Here is a 22,459-nt window from a genome sequence, read left to right as displayed (position 1 = left end):
TAAAAAATAACTTACTCGTGTGAAATAAATTCCATATCCAACAACCACTCGTTGTGTAACCTCTATGTATCCCATTGTGTTCATACCACTGTAAACGCATAGTTTAATGGCTACAAACTAATTGCTGAAATAATCATATGAAGAAATAAAAGTCAAAGTGTGTTGCAATGTTGGTAACTACTGCAGCCGTGGTTGCTAAGACAATATACATGTAGTTCCAGTGAATCTACGTAATGACACCAGTATCATTTAACAACTACCGTAAACATTTTTGTTTTATGCCTTTTACGTATTTATCAATTGATATACGTATTCACAATCCACAATTTCCGTCTCAGATTAACTATGGTTCTCAAGCACAGCGTGTATTGACACTGATTTAGTAGTGACGTGGTCAAATGTTCTCTAGGAACTGTATGCTTCAGCCATTTGTCGGTAGCTTGCTTCATGACGAAGTTTAATATGCACCTATATCTGCAATATTCTGTTTAGCTTTTACTCATTTGACATTAGTTTTTAGTATAGAGATCATCGGGCAATTCAAAGAGACATCATGAAGTTGACACCAATTACTGCGATTTTTCATCCTCCGAACCTTTTTTCACTGCTAATCCTCAGAACATACCCTAATTTATTCGCAGTCAGAGCTTACTGAGCTGAAGAAGGGAGAGAAGTTAATATATGTCAGTTATCAAATTGAATATGTTTATAAAGTTGTGAAATGATTGTTAATGTGATGAGTGATCTATATTTTCATGTATAAACTAATGAAGTGTGAGTGTGTGTGAGGGTGTGTGTGAGAGTGTGTGTGAGTGTGTGTGTGAGGGTGTGTGTGGGGGTGTGTGTGAGGGTGTGTGTGGATACAATGGCTTGTGCAAGTAATTTATTAACATCAATATTATTATTATTGATAGTGTATTGCATGCTTCTGATGTAAATTTGAAATCTTGTATACAATACAATGTACATTAAATGTAATTATGTAATCTGGTATACAGTACATCAAATGTAATCATGTAATCTGTCCTCTACATCAAATGAAATCAGATGTAATCCAGTGTAATTCTTTATACATAATGTTTTGAAGCTGAAGACTACAAAAAATTGATACCAACTGTTATAATATTATGATATTTGTTCAGAATCCGTCTGGTTCTTGACCTACATTATGTTTTTGTGTTTCATTGTTAAGTAGATTTTTGTTAATGACACTATATAAGATTACATGTCTACAAGCCAGAATCTACTGTCATCATTCCTTTCCTTCAGTCTCACACTGTGTGGAATTTTAGTTGAAGATGTTACTGAGTTAAAGAGACACTATAGATCGGGTTAATACACCCTCTATTTTTTATCAGACTTTGTGATATGATTTCATTCTATGCTGCCTGTATTGGATAAAAAGAGTGATTAAACCAATCTAATTGTTGTGTTATTTTTCCCATCAAAACCCTACTTCACAACTTTACTTAAGTCTTAATTTTGTAAGGAAGTTAAAAGGAGATCATGCGAAATTGACACTCAAAATAACTGCGGCCACCAGAATAAAAAATCCTTAGAGTCCTCAGTACATCACTGTGGGGAAGTCCCCAGTACATCACTGTGGGGAAGTCCTCAGTACATCACTGTGGGGATGTCCTCAGTACATCACTGTGAGGAATTCCTCAGTACATCACTGTGGGGATGTCCTCAGTACATCACTGTGGGGATGTCCTCAGTACATCACTGTGAGGAATTCCTCAGTACATCACTGTGGGGATGTCCTCAGTACATCACTGTGGGGAAGTCCTCAGTACATCACTGTGGGGATGTCCTCAGTACATCACTGTGGGGAAGTCCTCAGTAAATCACTGGGGATGTCCTCAGAACATCACTGTGGGGAAGTCCTCAGTACATCACTGTGGGGATGTCCTCAGTACATCACTGTGGGGAAGTCCTCAATACATTACTGTGGGGGAAGTCCTCAGTACATCACTGTGGGGAAGTCCTCAGTACATCACTGTGGGGATGTCCTCAGTACATCACTGTGGGGAAGTCCTCAGTACATCACTGTGGGGATGTCCTCAGTACATCACTGTGGGGAAGTCCTCAGTACATCACTGTGGGGATGTCCTCAGTACATCACTGTGGGGATGTCCTCAGTACATCACTGTGGGGAAGTCCTCAGTACATCACTGTGGAGGAAGTCCTCAGTACATCACTGTGGGGAAGTCCTCAGTACATCACTATGGGGAAGTCCTCAGTACATCACTATGGGGAAGTCCTCAGTACATCAATGTGGGGAATTCCTCAGTACATCACTGCGAGGAAGTCCTCAGTACATCACTGTGGGGGAAGTCCTCAGTACATCACTGTGGGGAAGTCCTCAGTACATCACTGTGGGGAAGTCCTCAGTACATCACTGTGGGGAAGTCCTCAGTAAATCACTGTGGGGATGTCCTCAGTACATCACTGTGGGGATGTCCTCAGTACATCACTGTGGGGAAGTCCTCAGTACATCACTGTGGGGAAGTCCTCAGTACATCACTGTGGGGAAGTCCTCAGTACATCACTGTGGGGAAGTCCTCAGTACATCACTGTGGGGGGAAGTCCTCAGTACATCACTGTGGGGAAGTCCTCAGTACATCACTGTGGGGAAGTCCTCAGTACATCACTGTGGGGAAGTCCTCATTTCATCACTGTGGGGAAGTCCTCAGTACATCACTGTGGGGAAGTCCCCAGTACATCACTGTGGGGAAGTCCTCAGTACATCACTGTGGGGAAGTCATCAGTACATCACTATGGGGATGTCCTCAGTACATCACTGTGAGGAATTCCTCAGTACATCACTGTGAGGATGTCCTCAGTACATCACTGTGGGGATGTCCTCAGTACATCACTGTGGGGAAGTCCTCAATACATTACTGTGGGGGAAGTCCTCAGTACATCACTGTGGGGAAGTCCTCAGTACATCACTGTGGGGATGTCCTCAGTACATCACTGTGGGGAAGTCCTCAGTACATCACTGTGGGGATGTCCTCAGTACATCACTGTGGGGAAGTCCTCAGTACATCACTGTGGGGATGTCCTCAGTACATCACTGTGGGGATGTCCTCAGTACATCACTGTGGGGAAGTCCTCAGTACATCACTGTGGAGGAAGTCCTCAGTACATCACTGTGGGGGAAGTCCTCAGTACATCACTATGGGGAAGTCCTCAGTACATCAATGTGGGGAATTCCTCAGTACATCACTGTGAGGAAGTCCTCAGTACATCACTGTGGGGGAAGTCCTCAATACATCACTGTGGGGAAGTCCTCAGTACATCACTGTGGGGAAGTCCTCAGTACATCAATGTGGGGAAGTCCTCAGTACATCACTGTGGGGAAGTCCTCAGTAAATCACTGTGGGGCTGTCCTCAGTAAATCACTGTGGGGAAGTCCTCAGTACATCACTGTGGGGAAGTCCTCAGTACATCACTGTGGGGAAGTCCTCAGTACATGACTGTGGGGAAGTCCTCAGTACATGACTGTGGGGAAGTCCTCAGTACATCACTGTGGAGGAAGTCCTCAGTACATCACTGTGGGGGAAGTCCTCAGTACATCACTATGGGGAAGTCCTCAGTACATCAATGTGGGGAATTCCTCAGTACATCACTGTGAGGAAGTCCTCAGTACATCACTGTGGGGGAAGTCCTCAATACATCACTGTGGGGAAGTCCTCAGTACATCACTGTGGGGAAGTCCTCAGTACATCACTGTGGGGAAGTCCTCAGTACATCACTGTGGGGAAGTCCTCAGTAAATCACTGTGGGGATGTCCTCAGTACATCACTGTGGGGAAGTCCTCAGTACATCACTGTGGGGAAGTCCTCAGTACATCACTGTGGGGAAGTCCTCAGTACATCACTGTGGGGAAGTCCTCAGTACATCACTGTGGGGAAGTCCTCAGTACATGACTGTGGGGAAGTCCTCAGTACATCACTGTGGGGGGAAGTCCTCAGTACATCACTGTGGGGAAGTCCTCAGTACATGACTGTGGGGAAGTCATCAGTACATCACTGTGGGGAAGTCCTCATTTCATCACTGTGGGGAAGTCCTCATTACATCACTGTGGGGAAGTCCTCAGTACATCACTGTGGGGAAGTCCTCAGTACATCACTGTGGGGAAGTCCTCAGTACATCACTGTAGTGCAAGTGTATCATGATCACTATGGGACATTTTTAACGTCAATCTGGAGTTACTCTTCCTAAATCAGAAAGTTTGTCTCTCCTGTCACTGTCGGACGATGTATTCTTCCTTATTCTGACAGTTTGTCTCTCTCCTGTCAATATCGGACGATGTACTATTCCTAATTCTGACAGTTTGTCTCTCTCCTGTCACTGTCAGACGATGTACTATTTCTAATTCTGACAGTTTGTCTCTCTCCTGTCACTGTCAGACGATGTACTATTCCTAATTCTGACAGTTTGTCTCTCTCCTGTCACTGTCGGACGATGTACTATTCCTAATTCTGACAGTTTGTCTCTCTCCTGTCACTGTCAGACGATGTACTATTTCTAATTCTGACAGTTTGTCTCTCTCCTGTCACTGTCAGACGATGTACTATTCCTAATTCTGACAGTTTGTCTCTCTCCTGTCACTGTCGGACGATGTATTCTTCCTTATTCTGACAGTTTGTCTCTCTCCTGTCAATATCGGACGATGTACTATTCCTAATTCTGACAGTTTGTCTCTCTCCTGTCACTGTCGGACGATGTACTATTCCTAATTCTGACAGTTTGTCTCTCTCCTGTCACTGTCGGACGATGTACTATTCCTAATTCTGACAGTTTGTCTCTCTCCTGTCACTGTCGGACGATGTACTATTCCTAATTCTGACTTTGTCTCTCTCCTGTCACTGTCGGACGATGTACTATTCCTAATTCTGACAGTTTGTCTCTCTCCTGTCACTGTCGGACGATGTACTATTCCTAATTCTGACTTTGTCTCTCTTCTGTCACTGTCAGACGATGTACTGTTCCTAATTCTGACTTTGTCTCTCTCCTGTCACTGTCGGATGATGTACTATTCCTAATTCTGACAGTTTGTCTCTCTCCTGTCACTGTCGGACGATGTACTATTCCTAATTCTGACAGTTTGTCTCTCTCCTGTCACTGTCGGACGATGTACTATTCCTAATTCTGACTTTGTCTCTCTTCTGTCACTGTCAGACGATGTACTATTCCTAATTCTGACTTTGTCTCTCTCCTGTCACTGTCGGACGATGTACTATTCCTAATTCTGACAGTGTGTCTCTCTCCTGTCACTGTCGGACGATGTACTATTCCTAATTCTGACAGTTTGTCTCTCTCCTGTCACTGTCGGACGATGTACTATTCCTAATTCTGACAGTTTGTCTCTCTCCTGTCACTGTCGGACGATGTACTATTCCTAATTCTGACAGTTTGTCTCTCTCCTGTCACTGTCGGACGATGTACTATTCCTAATTCTGACAGTTTGTCTCTCTCCTGTCACTGTCGGACGATGTACTATTCCTAATTCTGACAGTTTGTCTCTCTCCTGTCACTGTCGGACGATGTACTATTCCTAATTCTGACTTTGTCTCTCTTCTGTCACTGTCAGACGATGTACTATTCCTAATTCTGACTTTGTCTCTCTCCTGTCACTGTCGGACGATGTACTATTCCTAATTCTGACAGTTTGTCTCTCTCCTGTCACTGTCGGACGATGTACTATTCCTAATTCTGACAGTTTGTCTCTCTCCTGTCACTGTCGGACGATGTACTATTCCTAATTCTGACAGTTTGTCTCTCTCCTGTCACTGTCGGACGATGTACTATTCCTAATTCTGACAGTTTGTCTCTCTCCTCTCACTGTCGGACGATGTACTATTCCTAATTCTGACAGTTTGTCTCTCTCCTGTCACTGTCGGACGATGTACTATTTCTAATTCTGACAGTTTGTCTCTCTCCTGTCACTGTCGGACGATGTACTATTTCTAATTCTGACAGTTTGTCTCTCTCCTGTCACTGTCGGACGATGTACTATTCCTAATTCTGACAGTTTGTCTCTCTCCTGTCACTGTCGGACGATGTACTATTCCTAATTCTGACAGTTTGTCTCTCTCCTGTCAATGTCGGACGATGTACTATTCCTAATTCTGACAGTTTGTCTCTCTCCTGTCACTGTCGGACGATGTACTATTCCTAATTCTGACAGTTTGTCTCTCTCCTGTCACTGTCGGACGATGTACTATTCCTAATTCTGACAGTTTGTCTCTCTCCTGTCACTGTCGGACGATGTACTATTCCTAATTCTGACAGTTTGTCTCTCTCCTGTCACTGTCGGACGATGTACTATTCCTAATTCTGACAGTTTGTCTCTCTCCTGTCACTGTCGGACGATGTACTATTCCTAATTCTGACAGTTTGTCTCTCTCCTGTCACTGTCGGACGATGTACTATTCCTAATTCTGACAGTTTGTCTCTCTCCTGTCACTGTCGGACGATGTACTATTCCTAATTCTGACTTTGTCTCCCCTGTTACTGTCGCTATTATAAACATATTCAATAGTAAAACATTATATTTATATATTAACCAGTGAGTATATTAATTACTTGGTCGAAAGCAAGACAGAAAAATAAACAGTATTAATGCGGCATCTTCTCGTAGGCATTTTCATCAGGCTATAAAATATACTTCTAGCATTTAAAGATTTAAATTACTTACTAGCCTATAATGTTCACTATGAATGTCTCTGCTATGAATCAACATGTAATTTGAGTTGTGTGTAGATATTTTTCATAACTTATAATATCTTAGCCAGTTTTGTACCAATAACTCATTGTTATACGTTTACATGTAAATGTATTACATTTTAAAAGCAAAACGTTTCACCAACAGCCGATGTTAAAATGTAAAATGCGTTAGATTACCAACAAGAGGCCCATATGGGGCCTGTATCGCTCACCTGGTTGGATTTGACCAAATGTCAAAATAATGTTCATGTTCAATTGTTTTGTTTGTCAACGTCAAACAATGCTATATATGGTTATAGTGTGGGGATCCCAACTGCTCTAAGTTCACAATATGCATTCATAACTCTATGACTAGTAGCAATTTAAAGGAATTACCATTATTTCCCCTATGGGGCCCCACCCCTTTGGTCCTTTGGGGGTCAAAGTCATCATTAATGCAAAATCTGTTTTGCTTTCTCAAAGGATGTTTCTGATCAAATTCAGGGTTCAAATCCATCCATATTTAAAGGAATTATCTCTATTTCCCTATTGGGCCCCGCCCCTTTGGGGTCAATTTTAGTCATCATTAATGCAAAATCTGTTTCGCTTTCCCCAATGATGTTTCTGACCAAATTGGATTGATATCCGTTCATAACTTTATGACTAGTAGTGATTTAAAGGAATTATCTCTATTTCCCTATTGGGCCCCGCCCCTTTGGCCCCTTTGGGGTCAATTTTAGTCATCATTAATGCAAAATCTGTTTCGCTTTCCCCAATGATGTTTCTGACCAAATTGGATTGATATCCGTTCATAACTTTATGACTAGTAGTGATTTAAAGAAACCACCTCTATTTTCCCTATTGGGCCCTCTGCCCCTTGGGGGTCAGTCACCATTTATGCAAAATCTGTTCCTCTTCCCCCAATGATGTTTGTGACTTAATTAAGTTCAAATCCATTCATACCTTTATAACTAGTAGCTATATATTTAAAGGAATTACCACTATTTTCACTATTTGACCCCACCCCTTTGGCCCTCGGGGGTCAGAGTCACCATTTATGCAAAATCTGTTCCCCTTCCCCAAGGATATTTCTGACCAAATTGGGTTCAAATCCATTAATAACTTAATATGACTATAGTAGCGATTTAAAGGAGTTGCCTCGATTTCCCCTAACCCCGCCCCTCTGGGTCCTAATTGGGGGTCAGAGTCACCATTTATGCAAAATCTGTTCCCCTTCCCCCAAGGATGTTTCTGACTTAATCAAGTTCAAACCCATTCATACCTTTATTACTAGTAGCGACAGAGAGGTACCTATATACTAGTATATAGGTCTCTGGTAGCGATTTTAAGGAATTACATCTATTTCCCCTATTGGGCCCCACCCCTTTGGCCCCTTGGGGATCAGAGTCACCATTTATGCAAAATCTGTTACCCTTCCCCCAAGGAAGTCTCTGACCAAAATGGGTTCAAATGCAATAAGAACTTTTTGACTAGTAGGCCTAGCGATTTGATTATCTTACAAAAAATATATTAAAAATGGTTGAACAAGCGATGAATGAAAGTCTTGACATTATGTTAATGGGTGATTTTAACATTGACATATCAAGAGGAAATACAAACTCAAAATGGTCTGATTTCATAGCCTCTCAGTGTTTAACTCAATTAGTTACTAAACCAACAAGAGTCACTAGTACGTCATCAACCATTATTGATCATGTTTATGTGAATAATACTGATCTCATTTCTACTGTCCATGTACCATGTATTACCATAAGTGATCATTATCCTGTATGTATAACAGTACATCAGAATTCTAATGGTGGAGAAAGAAAATGTAAGTCTCAACATGATTTTATCAAATATAGATGTTTTAAAAAGTTTGTAGAAGAAGACTTCATATCGGATGTTAAAAACTCTTATTTAGTAAATATATTGAACAAAACTGATCCAGATGAGGCACTAGCCTGCCTTTATGAAATAATGTTACATCTGTTAGATAAACATGCCCCATTTAAATCAAAGAGGGTAAAAAGAAGTAAACAACCTGAATGGTACAATGAAGAGATATCAAAAGCTCGAAGGTTAAGGGATAGTTATCATAAAGCAAAGAACTGGGAGAGTTATAAATATTGGAGAAACCGCACTAGTGCGCTGATTTTAAAATCCAAAAAAGAACTGTTTAAAAATGCAATCATTAAAAATAAGCCTAGTGCATTATTGTGGAATCATCTGAAAGATATGTCTAAATGTCAGAAGCATAACCATATTCCAAATCAACTAAAGTGCGATAATGGTGTGATCATTTCTGATCACCAAGAGATTATTGACAAAATAAATGCCCAATTTGTAAATGTCTCAAATCTAGTTGAAAAGAAGGAATTTGATTCTAATGATCATATAAAAATGGAAGAACATGCATCAAGGCTGATATCCACTCAGAATCCGTTCTGTATTCCTTACATAAAATTGGAGGAAGTTGAAACGTATATTAGGACGCTTGATGAAACAAAATCAACGGGTATTGATGGAATAGGTCCAAGGGTTATAAAATTATGTAACCGTGTTATTTCCCCCTATTTAAGTCACATCATAAATTTAAGCATATCAAAATCTTGTTTTCCATCGTTTCTTAAAGAAGCAAGAGTGACGCCATTGCATAAAGGTGGTGAAAAAGACAATCTTGACAATTATAGGCCTATATCTATATTACCAACTTTCTCAAAAATATTTGAAAAGCATGTTATAACTCATCTTTATAGATATCTGGTAAAATACAAACTTTTACATGCTGCACAGTCAGGGTTCAGGGCAAAACATTCATGTCAGACAGCCCTAGCCTATTTGATCGATAGATGGATTGACTGCATAGATAAAAATGAAATGGTAGGAGCAATCTTTATAGATTTTAGGAAGGCTTTTGACTTGGTAGATCATAACATACTTCTTCACAAGTTAAAAAGCTTAAATATTTCTTCATCAAGTATTAGTTGGCTTGCATCATACTTATGTGATAGAGTTCAAAAAGTTCAGTTTAGGAATATCTCCTCAACACCGGAATTCATAAAATCAGGAGTTCCACAAGGATCGATACTTGGTCCTTTATTGTTTATAATTTATGTTAATGATATGCCGCTATGTGTGAAAAATTGTCAAATAGATATGTATGCAGATGACAGTACCATGCATGTAAAGGGCAATGACTATACTAGTGTTACCTGTCAACTTCAAGAAAATTTGAACCAAATTGTGAAATGGTGTACAAATAATAACATGAAACTAAATCAACGAAAAACTAAATCTATGTTAATTGCCAGTAAACAAAAGTTGGGTGGTCATAATCCCATGGTATTCTATGCAGATGATGAAGAAATACATTCTACATCCTGTCAAAAGCTTTTGGGTGTATACATAAATGAAAACCTTACTTGGGTAGATCAGGTAAAACAAGTGTTATCAAAGCTAGCCTCGGCAGTTGCTTTGCTTCGTAGGATGTCTACATATTTAAATACCGATGCCAAAAAAGTGTACTACAATGCATATATTCTCCCAATAATGGACTATGCTGCTGTTGTTTGGGGGAATGGCCTAACTCGGGAACAAATCACTGCAATTACTAAAATTCAAAAACGAGCACTTAGGATTATTTTAAAAAAGTCAACAATGACTCCAAGCAAAGAGCTGTTTAATGATACCGATACTCTTCCCTTTGAATATAGAATTATGTACCGCACATGTGTGCTAGTGTATAGGTCATTAAATAATATGGCACCAGAATACTTGAAAACTTGTTTTACTTCTTGCAATGAAATGTATCATTATGGGTTAAGATCAACAACACAAAATAACTTAATCTTACCTAGAGCACACACTGAGCTGTTCAAAAAATCCCTTCATTATAATGGAGTTAAGCTATGGAACAACTTACCAACTAGTTTAAAAACTGTGACATCACTATTTGTCTTCAAAAAGAACGTTAAAAAACACTTTTTAACAATGTATCTAACAAATTGATTTTTAATTTATTGACATTATCAAACTAGGTATATTTTCAACATTCCACATGCTACTGTCGCTCTAGTATTTTTGTAAATGATTAACAAATAATTGTTAATATGTTTTGATTTTTAATTAGACGTGTTTGTGTGAGTGAGTGAATGTGTGAAGGAAATATTGACAAAAAAGTTACGATGTTTGTATTGCTGTCAAAATGAATGTTTTTTGTTTTCTTCATGTTTTATGTGAGGGCCATATGTAAGATTAGTACTGTACTAAATATGTAACCCTCGTGAAATAAAGTTTTATTATTATTATTATATTATTATTATTATTATTATTTGAAGCAAATGTTGACGGACGACGGACGCCGCGCCATGACATAAGCTCACCGGACCTTCGGTGCAGATGAGCTAAAAATATATATGAGGCCTGCACATATACATTATAAGGCAAAGATATATATTTTTTAGAAATTGAGGTGCGATTGTAATACAATAATTTGTCCGTCTAAAACGTTACCTTTTTATTAAAAGCGTCATAATAATGTTCCCAAATACCTGTGGCTTGGACAATCAAAATAGAGAGAAGGCGTTGAATGTGAGTAGTTCAAATATAAATGTTAATCTCTTATTTATTTAATTTTAAGGATCTTTTCGGTAAGAATTCAATGTCCACTACGAATACAGTATGTGTGACTCCGATGATGTCTGCAGCAGGCCTCTAGTCAGGGGAGATAATCTTATTTAGGAAAAATTCGCTTGAAGATTGGTTGACTAGCTTTACGACAGTACCACGTACTTTCATTTCTAGCTTTCGTTGCGCGTGCGCCAAGAGTTCGGTGCAAGTCATTGGCTGCATAATTGTGGGAGATTTCAAAAACGGAAACCATGTTCCAAGAAGATGCTGTGTTTATTTTCAGATTGGTACTATTTTTGATTTAAATTCTGCCAGTTGTGTTTGTGATCCGACATGCTGTGATCTAATATTTTGTACGGAAGTGATTAACTTATGGTACTATCCAATATTGAAGAAAACAGTCATCTGCCCTCAGTCCGACCCGATTGTCTCGGGTTTATGGTTCCTGCTATTTTTCAAGCAAAATAAGCAGTACTGTAGTGTAGTGTAGATTTTATATAGGTCTATGTCACGCAATAAAGTGTTGACATGAAATGGTCCATTCGCATTTGTTACAGATCTGTATTTTGATCAATCTTTGTGACTGCTGTTGTCGTAAATAGATCTAGGCCTATTTTAAGTGTAAAATTGACATTCTGTTATTCACCGCTAGCACACATTAAATGATTCTCATTTTATTAAGGTTCTAGGTAAAAGTTTACTGTAACATTAATGAAATCGAATTCCCATGACTGCGGTGCTAGAACACCTTGATATATATTCCCTGTATGTTCTTGAATTCTGACTGCATATATATACTGTGGTTATATAATAATGTATCGCTCCTACAAAATTTTATTGATACAGTCGAAATTAAAAATATTTCTCCTAGGCTACAAGTTGCTAAAACAAGTTCATCTTACAACACATACAGTAAGAGCAACATAATTGATCCACCTCGTTTTGACCTAAACACATCAGACTGGGGCTAATCATTGATGACGTGGTAGCTCAATTGGTTGTGATGTTTATATAATTGCTTTATCTTTAATTTGGAGGTCTTGTGTTCCAGTATATATTCATATATATAAATTTTCTTCTGCTACTCCATAATTACAAAATAAGCTCACCTTTTACCTTGGAGGTAGGGGTTTAATTTCCCATCTGATGTGAAAAGATATATGGTATATATGTCAACTATCGCGCAACCATGCAAATTTTTCCTTGGTACTCCATATGACCCCTCTCATGCTTCCATTTGTGCTATTGTTTTGCAATTGTTGTGAAATAAATCAAAATTACGTTTCTGTCATTCTACAAATAACCAATCTCCAAATTACAACACACTAGAATTGACAGAGGGCCTCACAAAAAACAACCAGAAATTATTACAATTAGTACCAACAGAAGCCTTGTGGTTGGTAGATAGTTTAAGTTGTAGTTCGTTGGGAGTTCTCTCAGCTGAAAATATATTAAAATCACAAAATTCTCTGTAATTGAAAAATTAGAATCTTCTTAAATCTGGCCATGTGGCTTGATATCCTTTTAAGATACAAACTTGTCACAAACTTGAAACTATTTTGTTTCAATAAAGCTCACCCATCATATGCTGTCCATAAAGTGTGCAGCACTTATACCTGCATGCACCTCAATCCTTACAATGACTTGAATCTGGCCATGGGTACCACCGGAACTTGACAGGGACACAACTACCTACTGACTTATATTGCTACTGGGCAATCATGATCAAGATCAGCCCAGTCTACTTCATTCCTCCATCCTTTTTAAAAAATGACACTAGTTCAGGTATCAGCTTGCCAAGGCGTCCATGTTGGAATAAGAATGGGTCATAGTACTAGTATGTTAATTTAGTAACAGCTAGGAGATACAGAAGATAAAACGTACACTTGGCACTTGAACCCAGGACCTCCAAATTTTAGATTGAATTAATATTCTAACATACCGAGTCATAGTACTTGGCCACTGTTGATTTGATGTAGCTACGGCTAAAATAAAAATATTTTTAGAATCAAATGTAGGTAGTTATTTCTAGTTGCTTTACATCTAAGACACACATTTTTGATATTGCAGATTTGACAGTCATTACCTATTATGGATCTGGGCTTGTTGGAAACACCAGGGACCAAACAGGTCACCAAGTCAAAGAAACGACGATCTGTGCGCATCCGCAGAAAGTCACATATACATGGTTTAGGGCCAGTCAGTGATGAAGACAAGGCAGATGGCATATGTTTGGTAGATAATGACATTCAAGATGTGGATATTGCTTCAATGACTAGTGATGTGGGAAAACCTTCTGAAGCAAAGAACTTGCAGGTAAAAACCGAGTTATGGGTAGGATGAACTTACACACCTCTGGTTTGTTTTTAATTGATACTGAATGTTCAAGTGTACATGTTTGGCCTTATATATTTCTTCTGACTTCTCTTAACTTTACTGTTAAACCGTTTCAAACTTTAACATGGCTATGAACCTAAACTGAGTTCTCCAATAACCATCTCCTTATCTCATTAAATCCTGATTAATCCTTAACTTGATGTTTACAACAATGGAACAATATTAATGTTTATTTAACTGGTCTCAAGAAATAGTAAACTTTTATGCTTCATCACGGCATTTGTAACCTACATATTCATCAACTTTTCCTAAATTGAAACCTACTTAAGTATTGCAAACCTACATCTTTTAGTGGTTATCGCACTGGAAACATTGCACAAATTATATTTTTAGGTCACCTGAGTCAAAGGCTCTATACATGTCATCCCCTTTCGTCCAGCGTTGTGTATTAACTTTTTCTTGTGAACACAATTACTTGGATATGAACGGGTTTTGATGAAACTATGTATCCAGCCTTATATCAACAAGCATGAGCGTATTACTATAGCAATACATATGTCCCCTACCAGTCCCCACTAAAAATAGTAACCATGACCCAAAAACTCTGTAACTCAAACATTAACTTGATCTGTAGCTTCTCATACTGAAATTATATACCAAGATTCACCATCATACCTTGAATCATGGCTGAGAAAAGTGCAGATAACTGAGTGGACAGATGAGGTGGGTTTAACCAGTAGGAGACTAATTAATAATCAGATCTTGGAATGGACTAGACATAGGGACTGATTCAACAGTTACTTACAGAATTATTGCCTTTTGTACTTTTATTAGCTCACCCGGCCCAAATAGCCAGTGAGTTTAGCCTTATGCAGGGATTTACACTAACTTAATCACCTTGAAAGACTGCTGGGCTGTCAGGTTTTGGAATGAGGCAGTCATTATAGCTCACCTGCCCGAAGGGCAAGTGAGCTTATGCCGTGGTGCGGCGTCCGGCGTCAACTTTTCCATTCAAACAACTTCTTCTCAATAACCAAGAGGCCCAGGGACTTGGTATTGAGTCTGTAGCATGCTGGGGTGAAGGGCTCCAAAGTTTGTTCAAATAAATGACCTTGACCTTCATTCAAGGTCACATGGGTCAAATAGGCTATAATCTTCAAAAGACTTCTTCTCAATAACCAGGAGGCCCAGGGACTTGGTATTGGGTCTGTAGCATGCTAGGGTAAAGGGCTACAAAGTTTGTTCAAATAAATGACCTTCATTCAAGGTCACTAAAGGTCACATTGTTCAAATAGGCTACAATCTTCAATTGACTTCTCCTTAATAACCAAGAGTTTCAAGAGGCCCAGGGACTTGATATTAGGCTTTTAGCATGCTGGGGTGAAGGGCTACTAATTTTGTTCAAATAAATGACCTTGACCTACATTCAAGGTCACAGGGGGGAAATCGGCTTAAATCTGTAAACAATAATTTTGCGATAGCCAAGAGCCTCCGAGACCTGATATTAGGTCAATAGAATGCTGGAATGAAGGACTAGAAAATTTATTAATATGAATTAATAAACCTAGCTTACTATGACAGGGCATCCAGTTGACCCTTGACTTTTAGCATTTTCAGAAGTCAAATCACTATTTCTGAGAAATCTAAAGGGTCAAAACATATGTCAAATAGACATGTCACTTCGAACCCAAGAGTCGGATCTCAATTTGGCGAGTCAAAAACATACTCTCAAGGGTCTACTGGATGCCCTGCTATGATATTTGAATAAAGAGGTAATCAGCATAGTATCTGTAGAAATGACCTCAATCAACTTCAAAGTTGCTGTAGAGCTAGGTGAGCGATACAGGTCCATTGGGCCTCTTGTTCTAGATGCAGTTTCCTGCATTCTAGTTCATTCTGAGCATAGAAATATTAGGTCTACACCAAAGGGTTTCATGAAAAAAAGTTTTGAAAATAAGATTATTGAAGTGAATGAACAAATATTTAGCTGGACATGATACATTTGACTGAAAATGTCGGCAGCCCACACATGTACAGGGCTGCTGGTCTGGCCATTCTGGCAGCCCGACCAGATTACGGTATGCATATGGCACGTCGTAATAATATATTGAATGCCAATTCATCATTGTGCTGTACATGTACATGTGATAAACTTTTAAGTTTGTCAGAATATGTGCATTTACAATGTACTGTACTTTTCCTGAATGGCCAAGGTTTTTTTTTTGGCAAAGGTCAAGATTATATCAAAATGGATATGGAAATTAGAGGACTGTACATATATATTGTATTTAAAGAGGCTTACCCGCAGACGGACCGGTAAACGGCACATCTCCGATCACTAAATAAACTTAAGTACACGTTTCTATGTGACAAAATTAGAGGCTTTCCGACTTTATTTCTTGAAAACAATTACAGAATATGTATTTAAAAGACGTTTTAAAACTCAACCTGAGAGGGAAATGTATGGAATATAACAGCAAATCTTCTTTGTAAATCGCCGCTGCCTTTGAAGTTATCACTGTGCGGCACTGTGCACGTGCTTGTTTCTTTGATGTGTCAATCAAATTAGACTCCACTTTATAGCGGGGACTTATTGCAGGTTGCGATTAATTAAATAATATTAAAAAATGAGGTTTTAATATCACTTTTCAGCGTTTTATAAGGAAAATAAAATGAAAAACTCAACAATTCCAACAATCTGTCATGTGTAAAAAAATCTTTTTCTATTAGCCAATTTTTCTGATCTCTCTGCGGGCAAGCCTCTATAAACCCCTGGTTCCACTAGTACTGTATATAAATTTTTGAAAATATTTTGTTAAAAATCATGTATGTGAACATGTCTGATCAGAAATAATCAACAGCTTGTTTTATTTTTTCAGGTCTCTCAAAACCAATATGGCAGTGTCTGGATGAACACTGACTCACCAGAAATGGCAGAATTGGTGATGCGAAGAAACCGACGTAAATCCAATGTCCATTTCCCAATAATGTCTGTCATTGATGGATTGGAATCTCCTGGTGTGCTCAATGAACTTGAGCCTGAGCTGAGTGAACAACACTTGAGTATGGAACTGTCCAGGACTGGGGATATGAATAACAGTCCCGAGACCAACGGTACTCGCCTTTCAGGTAGTTATATAGTACCCCAAAGACAGAGTCCACTTCCATGGCAGGAAAATGATTGTAGTTCAGCTCACAATTCTGAATATTTACCAAGTGACAATAGCACTGCTAGCTTATCACCATGTTTCGAGGCCAGTGATTACAATATCGGCAGAGCATTTAAACATCTCAACTCAACACCACAACATGATCACAATTCATTTGGAGCCAGGAAAATAGACAGTGCTAACGTTGCCCAGGAAAGTAAGATTATGTTGTCTCCAGTAGATAGAGCTTTACCAGGGTCTACACAACACTTTACCTCTAGCTGTATGACACCAGTTGATAAACGAAGACAACTATTATCAGATTCTACCTCAAATTCAACCCCATACTCTCCATCTCAACCCATTTTCAAGAACATTTCTCCACCAGACTGTGAAAGTCCAAATTCTACTTTTTCCCCAATTTATCTGACACCAGCAGACAAGATCACAAGGTCAAACGTGGGAGTTGATGCAGATGATGATGATGAAGATATTTGGAAAACCTGTAAGAAAACCATAGTATCTGATATTGATGGAAATGTTGATAAAACACCGGGTGCTGGTAGGAAGTTAAAGACTCTGGTATCAACACAGAAAAAGTTGTCAAAGTCAAAATCTAACTCAAGTACTAAAGTTCTTTCTAAAGAACAGACATCAGGATTTCTGTCCATATGTAGGTCGTTGGCAGGGAAGCTAGCACATGCTGTTAGAAATAGTCCAGATAGTGATCGGAGCAATCAAATGTCCTCTTCAGACAATTCTTTCACCTCTATAAAACCTGGAAGTGCTTTAACTAATTCAAGTGAAACTGCAGCAGCGATTGTGAAATCTACAGAAAAAAACTTGGGTGCAGTTGTCTCCTCTAGATCTGGACATAGCTCCGATACATGTACAGGAGTTGTCACAACTGGCAACTCCAATATAGTCAGTTTTGGAGAGGCAGAAAATGTATCTAGTAACATTTTGTCAGAAAAGAAATCGTGTCAGAATTTAGATAGGCCTGATTCAATAAAAAATGCATCTTCTTTGTCTGTGATAACGCTGAACAAAGAAGATGGAGTAAACAGTTTTATGTGTGAAAACGTTGAACTCGAAAGGCCAGCACATGTACATAATAGTGAACATTCTCCAGTACAAAATATAGACTGTGAAAAACTGGCGAAAACGTCTGATGCCTACGCGAATCAGAAGTTTTGTTCATCAACAGACACAACTGACGAAACTGTAAAAAGTAAGAGTTATTCTAAATCGGAAATTGTTGGAGTTGCTGAGGTTTCAAATAGACAGACAATGATTACTAGTTTACAGAGTGATACCCCAGGATGTTCAGGGGAAGTCATCACACAACATTTGGAGGTTTGCTTTGATTACATTGATCCTAAACCTGTACAAGTGGCCAACATCACAGACTTGGCCTCACAACCTGGAAAACAACAAGAGGTTAACAGTATCTCGTTAGGATCTAGTTCACCTCAAATCGGCACTGACCCCATAGATACCTCCATCACACCAAAACAAGAACCTGATTCAGTGAGAATGGTTAAAACAAAACATACAAGGACTGGGAGAAAGTCTACAGGGCTTGTCAGTCATGAGTCGGCAAGATGTGAATTATCAGAAAGTGTCAATAAGCTCAGTTTGAATACAGTTTCTGACATTGATACTTGTTCTACAGACGATTGTGTTGAGAGTGGCAGTAAACCGAAAAAATCGAAGTCATCAGACAATGATGCATTACGAAAGGCTGTATTTACATCATCTGGAACTGAAGTGAAAAAACGACATCCCAGAAAGTCTTTGGGTAACTCATTAGCTCAGCAGAGTTTAGTATCAATGAATGTTGGAATAACAGATGCATCAACATCTGGAGAAGCAAATGCTTGTCCTCTAAAAATTGTAACTGTAGTGGCCAGTTCCCTTGAAAATGTGTCAAATGAGGTAATGTCTACTGTGAGTGTTGAACCTTTTCCAGCATGTGTGGAAAATAAACATGTGTCTACTTTACCATCAGTAAGAAAAGTTAAAAATAAAGGTTCCTCCCAGAAAACTGTGTCCAGCAAGATCACATCTGGAATGTGTAGCGCGTCTGTTTCAACACGTGTATCAAATGAATCTGACTTACCATCAGTAAATGTAGCTAGGAAAAGAGGTCGCCCACGGAAATCAACAAACTTTATTCCTCCAGTTGTGGTTGAAGAGATGTCTGATATAAATCTTTCTGCACAGAGTGGTGATGAGGTTCAGAAGTCCTCCACACTACACCAATTCAACAACAAATCTGTGAATTCGAAGGACTCCACAGACATGCAAAACAACATTTCGGAAAGTAAACAGAAAAGTGCTGACAACATTTCGGAAAGTAAACAGAAAAGTGCTGACAGCATTAAAGTGCTAACTGCTGAAGATCTGAAATCATTAGATGAATATTTGGGAATAGAAGAACCAGAGCCAGTGGTTAATCCACCTCCAAAGAAACGAGGTAGACCAAGAAAATCTGTGGATGGACAGAAACTGACAAAGCAAACAAAAGTATATGTTGATTCAATTACCACGTCAGCAGATGAAATCTCTGGGAAAACAGAAAACACTCTTGCCTTCACCATGGAAAATGAACCGGAGAAAGATATTGGTAAGAAAGAAGATTCTAGGAAGATGGATGTTCAGACAATTGTCAAAGATACATTGGTGGCAGAATTAGAGGATCTGGAACTGCTGGAGAGACCAAAAAGAAAGAGCTCACGTATCCAGAGGCGATCTATAGAAATCTACAGACAAATTCAAAATGACAACGCGACAGAAGATGTTCCGATGTCACCCTTAGAAATGGAGGAGTCCAAATCCACGACAGCTGTGTTACAAGATGTCAGTGATAATCACGGAAATACTCAAAATAACCAAGATTCTAAAACAAAAATAGCACGTAAAAGGAAACTCATTAAAAATGAACCTACAGTTGAGGAAATTTACAAAAACAAGAACTTTAAGAGACCTGCTCCAAAAATCTGGGAAACAATATATGAGGCTCCCTCAGATGAGCAGGTTTATAGCAAGAAAAGATATCGTCGTTCGATCATGTTTGATGAAAGTCTACTTGTACCTCCTGCTAAAACCAAAATGAGGCTCAGGAGAGCTATCAGAAATGGATTGGACCCACGGCAACGCAGAAAGAAAATGTTACCAGATGTTGCTGTTAAGAAAAAATTAGCAACAATTGAAGCTATTTTAGAAGATAATAATTAGGAATGTAACTGTTTATCATCCAGCATGCATGGTGTATGACAAAGAATGTCCGGTACCTTTTAGTCAAGTACCTATGCCTTATTATACCTTGTACATTTGTTGTGCTCCAGCTGCTCTCTGATGTACATGTAGAACACAAGTTTTTCTTCAAGCAAGTGTACGTATTTATAGAATGATATTTTTATTTTACTGGGTGTTATATTTGAGCTTGTGTGTCCAAAAGGGCCAAGTGAGTATATGCCATGATGTGGTATCTGTCTGTCCAGTGTTTGTCTTAATTTGGCATCAATTTTTTGCTTTAAATGACTTCTTCTCAAAACCAAAAAGGCCTGGAATCATGATATTTGGCTCAGATTTCTAAGATGAAACCCAATAAAGTTTACAAAACGAAATTACCTTGATAATAAACATGTACTTGGCTGGAAGGTTCCCGAGATGATGCCCGGCAGATTTTCTGAAAAGAAATAATCTTGACGCATATCAAAGGTCACAGGCCTAGGGCTCAAATTTGTTAAAAAATTCAAATGACATCTTCTGATCAACTGAAAATCATATATAGAATAAAGAGATGCCCAGTAATTATTCAAAAGATACTACCTTGACCCATTCAAGATCAATGGGTGAAATTTGTAAAAGTATACAAACTGGTTCTTTTGATTATTGAAAGCCAGGATTGATTGAAATCATCAAAGATGTGAATATCAGCTGAGTGATGCATGCCCATTGGACGTTTTTTGTAATCTCAGCATACAGATTTGTTTTGTATAGATATATATATATATATGTACATGTAAATGTATATAATGTTGACCTATATGATCTATAAGCTAAACCAGAAAAAGAAGATTTCTGTTAGAAAGGTACAGGACAGTGTTACAGAAATTAGAAGCCAAGCTCCAACCCCATAGTGATATTTTTCCACTTTTAATCAAAATTGTACATCATGTTATCAGTGTTGGATTTCGCTTCATAAATACCGGTGTGTATTAGTCATGTATGCATGCATATGTTTGCTAAGAAAAAGGTTGGTTATTTCACTTTGATGGGATATACAGCCATATCCCTATGAAAATGTATACATGCACACATTTTTGCTAATTCATTTTCATATGATTCCTATGTGTTTTAATTCGTGGTGGGAATTTTATACAGCAGTTCAATTTCCTGGTTTTAATTTTGATTTGATATGTATAATCTATTGTTTTACTCTATATTCCAATGCAAGCATTTAATCCCCTTATTTCAAGGTGATGGAATAAAAGTATGAAAGGAATGAAGGTAAAGTTTTCACGAGGTTTATGATATTGAGTCATTGCATACAGAAGAGCCATCAAATTTATTTAAATGAATACCTTGGCTGACTTTCAAGGTCACAGGGGTCAAATGTAATAAAGGTTTTTAAATGACTTATTCTTGACAACAAAGAGGCCCTATATATATAGCTACTCAGTGAGTCTGGATAATATGTTATATTGGGCCATTAATTAACATGTGGGGATGAAGGGTTACCAAGTTGTCGAATGACCTTGACCTTTGATAATCAAAGTGGTATATATTTTGGGGTATACATGACAGTGTGATACTTATTGAGCTGATAATAGTTTGATATTACTTCAATAATACAGTACAGTGTGCAATTGTTGCAGTATCGTTTCAGTCAAGTTTGTAATGTTACTTTAATTTCTGATCAGTGCATGATCTAGCAATGACTGTATTATATTTTTGGTACACATGTACACTAATGCTTATTTGTGTAGTTATGGAACACACAGTTACACTAATTTGTGTAATCGAGGACACGTTCGATAGCGTCAACTTGTGTAAGGGAACACAGTTACACTAATTCGTGTAATCGAGGACACGTTTGATAATGTCAACTTGTGTAAGGGAATGCATGGTTACATTATTTAGACGCAGGGTGCATATATATTCATACTTTTATATTAGAATGGCCGGTTGTTTTAGTCATATTCTTTTAGCTATTGAAGGAAACTATAACAAGTTTTTATGTTATTCATATGTTGTAAATATAATGATACCCCTGTATACTGTAGATTATGTATTCACAGTAAAATTTAATCTGAATCTAATTTACAGTAAGAATTGTTATTTTTTCATTCTCGTCCAGCTGTTCATGTGGCTGTAGATGATCAAGGCAACATGTATTTTAATTATGAATTAGCAATGAAATTTAGTCAGAAACAGTTGTAATATGACATTGAAATTAAAATAACCTCTATCCACAGGCATCTGCATCAGATCTAGTTAGTATTAATAGAAGAAGAAAAAAATAGACACTATATCAACAAGGTATACGTATAGGTATACACTTGTAGATCTACGATGGATAGACTGTGGAACGGAAGTAGACTTGATTGGTCAAC

General features: G+C 38.4%; 1 protein-coding gene across 1 annotated transcript; it reads left to right on the top strand.

Moving 5' to 3' along the window:
* The first annotated feature begins 11,540 nt into the window (after positions 1 to 11,540).
* Positions 11,541 to 22,165, top strand: LOC117333455. The gene is made up of 4 exons (XM_033892756.1): positions 11,541 to 11,636; positions 13,420 to 13,665; positions 16,566 to 19,151; positions 19,185 to 22,165. The coding sequence occupies exons 2-4, from the start codon at positions 13,441 to 13,443 to the stop codon at positions 20,073 to 20,075; spliced, it is 3,702 nt and encodes a 1,233-aa protein (XP_033748647.1). The 5' UTR covers positions 11,541 to 11,636; positions 13,420 to 13,440; the 3' UTR covers positions 20,076 to 22,165.
* Positions 22,166 to 22,459: the final 294 nt, after the last annotated feature.

This window comes from Pecten maximus, chromosome 8, assembly GCF_902652985.1.
Source record: "Pecten maximus chromosome 8, xPecMax1.1, whole genome shotgun sequence".
NCBI lineage: Eukaryota > Metazoa > Mollusca > Bivalvia > Pectinida > Pectinidae > Pecten > Pecten maximus.
This window is presented reverse-complemented; position numbering and strand designations above follow the sequence as displayed.